The sequence below is a fragment of the Glycine soja genome, chromosome 1, assembly GCF_004193775.1.
Source record: "Glycine soja cultivar W05 chromosome 1, ASM419377v2, whole genome shotgun sequence".
Lineage (NCBI taxonomy): Eukaryota > Viridiplantae > Streptophyta > Magnoliopsida > Fabales > Fabaceae > Glycine > Glycine soja.
The window spans coordinates 55,626,110-55,634,406 of record NC_041002.1 but is presented as its reverse complement, the minus strand read 5'-3'; the positions used below and the strand labels follow the sequence as shown (position 1 = coordinate 55,634,406).

General features: G+C 30.8%; 2 protein-coding genes across 6 annotated transcripts; one reads left to right on the top strand and one right to left on the bottom strand.

Moving 5' to 3' along the window:
- Window positions 1-5,245: 5,245 nt before the first annotated feature.
- LOC114425096 (protein LURP-one-related 17-like) lies at window positions 5,246-6,389 on the top strand. Its single transcript, XM_028391860.1, has 2 exons — window positions 5,246-5,693; window positions 5,832-6,389. Exons 1-2 carry the CDS (start codon window positions 5,433-5,435, stop codon window positions 6,252-6,254), a joined length of 684 nt encoding a protein of 227 aa, XP_028247661.1. The 5' UTR covers window positions 5,246-5,432; the 3' UTR covers window positions 6,255-6,389.
- A 353-nt stretch (window positions 6,390-6,742) lies between these two features.
- LOC114425105 lies at window positions 6,743-8,102 on the bottom strand. 5 transcript variants are annotated; one of them, XR_003669196.1, is made up of 3 exons: window positions 7,799-8,102; window positions 7,594-7,709; window positions 6,743-7,224 (listed from the first exon to the last, which is right to left on the bottom strand). XR_003669196.1 is itself a non-coding variant. In XM_028391872.1 (3 exons), exons 1-3 carry the CDS (start codon window positions 8,020-8,022, stop codon window positions 7,155-7,157), a joined length of 420 nt encoding a protein of 139 aa, XP_028247673.1. In that variant the 5' UTR covers window positions 8,023-8,102; the 3' UTR covers window positions 6,743-7,154. The 5 variants fall into 5 exon arrangements, 4 of the variants coding, with proteins under 4 accessions (XP_028247673.1, XP_028247689.1, XP_028247681.1 ...); XM_028391872.1 differs by having other exon boundaries at window positions 7,594-7,719; XM_028391888.1 differs by having other exon boundaries at window positions 6,743-7,128; window positions 7,594-7,719.
- Between the last annotated feature and the right edge of the window lie 195 nt (window positions 8,103-8,297).

The window sequence follows — 8,297 nt, the reverse complement described above, 5'->3', positions numbered from 1 at the left end:
ATGTAGAAGAGACTCACACTTAAGGAGAAAATTCTTAGAGGACAAGTATGAGGTAAAGTCCCACGTCAGATATAAATGAGAGAATGTTAAGTACCATATAAGTGAGGATAAAACCCATAAATCTAAACTTTAAGATTTTGAGTTAAAGTGTGGTGTTAAATTCACTTTATATGATTTATGACCCACTGGTTAAATCTCCCCTACCACCATGGCAATTTGCTTGCACGAAAGATAATAACAATTTTATTGAATAAAAGGAGGCATGTTAGTAGAAACGGAGGTATAAATAACAATTTTCTATTTTTTCAGCTTAAAGATTTAATTGGGTCCGAAATCTAAAGATATGAGGTTGGTCGTAGGAGGTTTATATGCCCTCTATTGTTTTGGGCTGTTACTGTAAGGAAGACTGGACTTTTCTCAATGACCGAAACCCATTATAGAAATGGAAGAGGAATGTTTTTTGTTTTTACTCCAAGGAAGAGGAATGTTGTGTAGCTGTATCCAAAGAAGGGCTGAAAAAAAAATAAATGACTCGTTAAATAAGACAGGCTTTTTGTGAAAAATGGAAAGGAAGTTTTATTAAGATGTTGACAGTAAATTTATAAGTAAAAATATTGAAACTTTTTTTTCCCACAAAATTCAAAGCATTAATATTCGCACAAACTTATACTCACATCCTCTTTTTATACTCCAATATAAATACTTTTCATTTTATTCCCTTTGATTTTTAATTTTAAACTTTTTTTTACTGGTTTCTAATTTTTACAATATTTTTAACAAATTTCAAATTTGTAATTCAGTGAAACATTTGTTTTTATCAAATATTCTTCGGTTTATTGATCACTAATCACTGTCATGAAAAATTAACATTATCCTTATAAAATTGAAGTATCTAACCACATTTTTAACCCATAATCCCCCAATATTGTAGGTGTAACGCTTAAAAATAATCAACAAATATTTTTGGACTGTAGTATATATTCATGTTATTGCAACCATTTTGGAGGAGTTGGCGGATGGCGGCAACAAAAAAATTAAAAGATTTTTTTAGGAAACACCGTCAATCACTCTGTCAATAAAAATGAAATAGAGTAACTGGATACCTTGAAAAAACATTTCAGTGAAATAAAGTCATTTTATTCTAAAAATCGATATAGTTTATAGTTAATTTTTAAAATATGTATTATTTTAAATGACAAATAAAATGAAAGAAAAAACTGATGAACTCTTTTTTTTTTTTTTTTTTTGAGAGAGAAAAAATTGATGAACTTATCAACCAGGGTTATTATCATCACAGAATTCCAAAATCTAGTTAGTCCTCACGCACGTGGTCGACGTTTACAAACTATTCGCAGGACCCACTAAAATCACTATCGTTTGCATGTAGTATTAGGGACACGTGTCATCCTGCATGGTGATATATAGTGCTCATGTCATTCCCTAAACAGAAAATTTTAAAATCGAGTAATAAAATTAATTCAAATTTATTGAAATTTATGTGTGAATTAATATTATTTACAAGTTATACATAAAAGGTGTAATATAGTAATTAAAAAATAACAATCATGCGTATTTATCAAACGAGCACTAAATATATCCCTACCAATCTCCAGCTAATACCTAGATTAGGAGTTTTTTTACTCTTCTTCGGGCCATGTTGAATATCTTTTTCCTGAATTCAGCCTCCCATCTGACCAACCTAGCCTACTGGTGAATGGTGACTACCTTTTGTGGTATTTGTGGATCGTTATTTATGGGATGGGGGAAAAGAAGTTGCAAAACTTTAAAAGCCAAACGACCACAAAATTAATAATCAAGGAAAAATATAGTGCAAATGTGGTCTGATTTTGCCTGCATTGCAAACAAACAAGATGATTGTCATCTTTGTACAATTGTACAACAGAAAAATGTTACCAGCACACTTTATATATTAGTTGAAATTTATTAATAATCAGTCTTATTTTATATTTAATTATTTTAATTTTATGATTTTATAATTTTTAATAATTTGTTATCTATAAAAAATGGTGTTATTAGCATTTATCTTGTATAATACTAAATGAAAATTAGCAATATCCGGGTATTATTTTAAGAACCTATGAATGTCTGCTGATACAATTGAAGGTGATATTTGATGTGGAAAATAATAAACACAGATCTGAAACTATCTAATCCTTTTGGGGAGAGGGAAAAGGACTAGTGAGACTAGGCATAAAAGCGTAAGCACCAAATATGGCTAATGGACACATTGCGTAACCAAATGCGGCACGGGTCGGTTGGAAAGCTCTGGCTCTCGTTATATTTAACCACAAAAAGAGAAAAGCCGTGTTTGAAATTTGAAGAAAGCTAAGGACAAGTCCACACAAGTTACTGCCGATGATGATGTGTGATATAGGACATTAGATTTCCTATCTACATCACATCACCTCCTCTCAACCAAGCACTATTAATTACAACAAGAAATATAATACTATTATCATTCTTACTTCTTAGCTAGCATCCAATGCATCCCATGGAACTGGCATCCAATTTCAAGGAAATTATCTTGTTAATTCGATCTTTTTATCCAGTTCCCACTAAAAGTTACAATTGCATCGGAAGATTCAGAACCATAAATCCTTCTTTTCATCCACTTGAATTGAAAAAAATAAAATCGGTTGATTAATTAAATCAATAAGAAGCGACTGACTCATTTTGCTTCTGTATCAATATTAGTTTTATAGGCTGAATATTGCATTCTAGTTTACATATTGTTTTATAAAATTAGTACGTTTTGCTGATAAAAAGAAACATATAATACTAATTCTTCATTCTAAAACTATTGATGTTTTAAGATTTTTCTTAAATAAATTATTGAGGTTAGTATACACAGATTATTTTTTTTATAAGTGTAAAGTATTAATGTATTTAGTTTAAAATACTTTTATTTAATATAAGATATAAATGTGGTTTGTTATTAATTTATTGAAGTACATTTTAAGTATTATTTTTCTTATAATCAAATCTAGATATTTTAAATAGAGGCATATGTGAAAAAAAAATTATGAAACTTGGAAGTTTCAAAATTAACATTAATAACTTTGGAATAAAAAGAAAATGCTAAAACATTGGAATGGAAGGTGTACAATTTTGTTTTTTTTTAAATTTTTTTAAACAAATTTAAACTTGTCTTTTTTTCTCTTAATTAAAATTCATTGATATGATTTTCAGTGAAAATATTTAAAGTTTTATAATGGACTTGGAATAAAACATAATTTAAAGTTTAGAAAAATATAAATTTAGTGAATTTTTTTAAAAAATATAGAGTTTTATAGCTAGTAAGATTAGGGATTTGAAGAAAGAAAGTTTTAGAGTTTTATTTTAGATAAAATTTGATATTTTAGTATTCGATATTTAAAAATTTAATCTATTCAATTATAAAAAATTAAATGAAAAATGAGATTTTGATGGTTTAAAGTAAAAAAAGTTACCAATGAAACTAAATTGCCGATAAACAAAACTAATGAAACTAAATTTGTTAATTTTTTTAATGAAAAAAGAAGCTTAATTAACTTTTTAGAAAATCAAAATCATGCACAAAAGAAACAGAATAAATTAGGTATAACTAAACATAATTTATATCAACGAGGTCCCCTCAACGTTTATTGTCAAACCAATTAGTCTCGTATGTTTTTAATGGCAGCACGCACCATATGACCACAGACCACATGCAAGTTTCACTTTCAGCTGCTTGACCAATTGAAAGACTACACCACTGGTCTGTTGTACCCATTTCATTATTGTCCTTCGTTTATTTAATTAAGAGTCTCGCAAGGTATTGTTATAAAAAAATATTAATGTTTAATATACTCCTGAAAAATATGAGGTGTCGACAAATTAATTATTCCTTAAAGAAGAAAAATATTTGGAAAATCCAATTCTACATTCCGTAGGTTAAATTGCTCCAAACCAATTTTTTTGAGTAGAAATTAGTCCAAACATTAATAGGCATTAGTAAACATCACTAAAGGATAATAAGGTGGACGTTAAATGTCACATTATATTCTTGCTGGCTCGTTTATTTAAAAAAAAACACACAATTTTTTGATATGATTAAAATTATATATTTAAATATTTTTAATATATACAAATGATATTATATTAGAATTTATAGTAAATATATACTTTTCAATGCATTATTTATATTTTAGATTTACAAATGAATAGTTTAAATTATTAAGTTAAATTACTTTTAATCATTCACAATAAAAAAAAACAAATTTAATTTGGAGATAAAAATAACAGAGGGCAAATTAAAAAAGATAAGTAGTTACTACAAAAAAAAAGAAGATAATTTGGTATGGTTGAAAGGAATTTTTTTACTCATTACGAGTATATTATGTGAAATGCATCTCTTTTAAAAGAAAAAAAGCACTAAAAATGTAATTTTAAAGAGTGAAAATTCCAATTTTTTAAATTATACATTCTAATTTATAATGTTAGCAGAGATAAATATATATTTTTTAAACAATATCCCAAAAAAATCTGTTAATGTTTTCCTTAACTAATACAAATTTCTTTTGATCATTCTCTCTACTCAAGAGTAGTCAGTAGTCTCCCTCTAGAATGTAGTCTATTTGTAGACGTAACTAGCTAGGAAAATAACAAGCCCAGATCTTGAAAAGTATAATAGTAGTAGAGTTTTGGAATCCTTCTAGATCCACCTTTAATGCAAATCTGCCACGCGTCGCCTTTCCCCTGTTTCTGTTACTTGAAGCATTTCAATGTAATACTTTTCTTCTTGTATCTCTCTAAATATCTCTTCAATCAGTCTTTTATAGCAAAACTAAAAAAGATACTAACTAGATACAGCTAATTTAAAAAAATCTTCAAGAAATCTCACATGTTCAAAAGGAGTTTTTGAAGCAATAATTTAAAAAATTAACACTACCAAATAAACCAATTCAAGAAGATCCCCGATCATATGTAAACGTACTATGTAAATTTTTTGAATTTTACATCATTTTAAATTTACACCAAACCTTGTTAATATATATATATATATATTTAAAATAAATGAAATCCGTTAAGTTTATATTATTATTGAATAAAATGTTAATATAAAATCCCAAAAAAAGAAGAAAAAGAAAGTAACAACAACGTGTCTTTAAAAGGACATGTCAACGTCCTGGCCCTATACAATAATACGTGTTCCTTGAAGAAAAGAGTGTGTGCTTATAAATAAGGGTGGGTATGTCACCATGTCATATTGTCACCCATGGTAGCAGCAGAATTGAAAACCAACTAAATAATTATCTTTTCGGTGAAAATAATATAGTATAAATATGTCCCTTGGTCCCGTTCGAACTTAAGACTGAGAATCTAGCTAGCAAGGTAGTAGAAAGTAAGAGACTCTGAATTCCATTAAGAAGATCAAAATAAGAGAGATAGAGATGAGGGTGTTTCCAAGGCTCAAATCCCTGTCAAGAGCAGTGCACGAGGAACAGGAGGAGGAGAAAAACAAGGCAGCAGAAAAGTTGTGCACATCTCTAACAGTTTGGAGAAAATCCTTGGTGATGAGTTGCAAAGGATTCACGGTGATTGATTCTCATGGAAATTTGGTGTATCGTGTCGACAATTATATTGGTCGACCCAACGAAGTCACTCTCATGGATGCCTCAGGAAAATCTATCCTCACCATGTGCCGCCGCAGGGTATCTAGCTCTCTTCATTATTCTTAATTTTTATGTTATATTTTCTTCTTCCTTTTTAAGTTTGTTTATATAAAAATTAAAGATATACCTATCTACATAACGAAAAGTAATAGTTTATGTATGGTTTGTGATGTGCAGAAGCTTGGAGTGTTAGATAGCTGGTTTGTGTATGAAGGGGAAGTGGGGAACAATAACATGCGTACGAGGACTAGGAGGAGTAGTAGTAACTTGTCCAAGTCATCAAATAGGCCAATTTGTTGTGTAAGGAAGCATGTGAATATTTTACATGGCAACACCAACGTTCAGGCCTACGTGTACCGTGGAGCTTCTTCACATTCAGATAAACGGTGTGCGGCATTTACCATAGAGGGTTCCTACGCACATCGAACGTGTAAGGTGTTGGATGAGTGCAGAAGGGTCGTGGCTGAAATCAAGAGGAAGGAAGCTAACACCAAAAACGTCTCTTTTGGGATAGAGATTTTTCAGTTAATTGTGCACTCTGGCTTTGATCCTGCCTTTGCCATGGCACTCGTCTTACTCCTCGATCAAATGTTTACTTGACACTTTTCTCATTACGTGTATAATCTTTTTACTTCCTGTATTGTTAAAATTTTGAGATGAAGTAATATATTTTCAAGTTTTGGTAATCGTGGCCATGAGAGATTATAAATAAAGGATGAAAGGTTTGAAGTTTAAGCCACGTTCAATTTCTCAAATCATATCTTTCGAATTGATAAAACTGATAAAGATTCAACTCGTTTCTACTAATTTCCACTTTTCATCTAGAATGAATTTCATTGTGCCTTCTACTAAAAGTTTAGGTCACATCTCTAATCAGTGGTAAGGACCAAATTACCCACGCATGGGGCATCACACTACTGTAAGTCACTCCCGCACTAAGCAGAGTAGCAGTTTAGCTAAGAAAAATAATAACAGACGCGGCATGTCATTGCTATGGCATGTCGGTTGCATAAAGTTGTCCTACATAAGCACGCGCAAAAACAGTGACAGAGCTTGCTTGCTATTGTTGCCTCAGATGAGTCAAATGCTATACAGCGAACAAAGAATTATGCTGTTTTGTACACCTATATTTAAATTACAAATTTACAACATTTGAAACTAGTTTGTGAAAATGAACCTTTGCAACAATCTCATTACAGCCATAATGATAATATATGCAAAGCTGTCAGCAGTCGAGGTTTCTACATTAGATAATGCTTGATCATTCTCACTTGTCCTTTCCAAGAATTATTGGAATGAACACCAATTTTATTCTCAACTATGGAAACTCTTGACTTCTTTGCAAGAATTATTTGGTCGACACTTCTGGCCACCATGTTGGATCCAACCGCTGAAATGGTGTTGAAGGCACTTCTTCAAGTTTTGCAGTTGGCTTAAAGTTTTTACCTTTCATGGTCTTCTGTGAAGTTTCCTTCTGCAATTTTATAATTCCATATGGGTTCAGTCTCGATGAGTAAGTTGCAATTTCACAGAGTTTCTGCAGCTTATAATAATCTTGGACAGTGTGCATCTGTCAGAGACTAATATAGTGAGCAGGGGTGAAGACATATAGACCTATATCTACTTGCAACTTCAACATAGATTTTTTGGAACCCAAAATTTAGTTTCAATGACTATTTTCCTTTTAAGTTTTTTTTTCCTAATATTTTCCGTTAATAAACTCAATAACAACTCCCTATTTTTATTTTTTAGTCACCCCATCACAGACCCGGTTGTGACACCAATCAAGGAAAAGAGCATACATAAAGGACAACTGGTGTACAATATAGTCAGACAAGTGCTGGTATATGCAAAAGATGTGCTTTACTCAATAACAGGTAAAGGGTGAAGGAGAGGGAAAAAGTAACAGAAATTCAGGTAGCCAAGGAAAATATTGTACCTGCAGCAACCTAGAATCTGTAGAATGTGTGACAGGAGATGAGGAATTCCATTGACAGTAGCAAAAAAGGATGGACAAACTTCATTATTTGAACTGCCAGTTGAAGGAAGAAGGCTCTGGTCATAACTAAACAAATCAAGATTTGTGAAACAACCACAATCAATATCAGTAGAGCTAGCAATTACACCTATCCTTGCCCATTTACCTTGCATTGGCATGTGCTTCTACTTGTTGATAACTTAACTGCATATGAATTATTTCTAGAATGGCTTCCAAAAGCATGTGACCATGGAAAGGCTGAGAAGCTTGATCGACGAGATTCCTGTTTGCCTGAACGTAGATTATTACTAATCCTTGTGGAAACAACAAGCTTGGGAACATCCTTAGGTTGACATAATGGAAAGTCGAGTGGATTAGAGGGACTTTCATTTTCAGTTTTTCACCACAAAGATCCTGGATGTCAAGTGCTACTAGTACTGAGTATAAATCACATTATCATCATTAACCAAAAAAAGAAATCACATTATCATTATGCATAGATTTATATCCATTTTTTTATATTTGATTTTTTTTATAATAATATCTTCCTTATAAAATACAAAATATATAATTTAATTTCAGTATAATTTACCTTTTTTTTATACAGATAGTATAGTTTACGTACTTGTTTATTTTTAATTTAATTTTACCGTGCGAAATTTCTT

What these genes read in the sequence shown, in the direction of transcription:
- LOC114425096 (XM_028391860.1), top strand. Translation starts at nt 5,433, where the DNA reads ATGAGGGTGTTTCCAAGGCTCAAATCCCTGTCAAGAGCAGTGCACGAG. An exon ending in TCACCATGTGCCGCCGCAGG is followed by an intron (nt 5,694 to 5,831) that starts GTATCTAGCTCT and finishes TGTGATGTGCAG; the next exon opens with AAGCTTGGAGTGTTAGATAG.
- LOC114425105 (XM_028391872.1), bottom strand. Translation starts at nt 8,022, where the DNA reads ATGAAAGTCCCTCTAATCCACTCGACTTTCCATTATGTCAACCTAAGG. An exon ending in GAAGCACATGCCAATGCAAG is followed by an intron (nt 7,720 to 7,798) that starts GTAAATGGGCAA and finishes TGATTTGTTTAG; the next exon opens with TTATGACCAGAGCCTTCTTC. An exon ending in CAGATTCTAGGTTGCTGCAG is followed by an intron (nt 7,225 to 7,593) that starts GTACAATATTTT and finishes AGTCTCTGACAG; the next exon opens with ATGCACACTGTCCAAGATTA.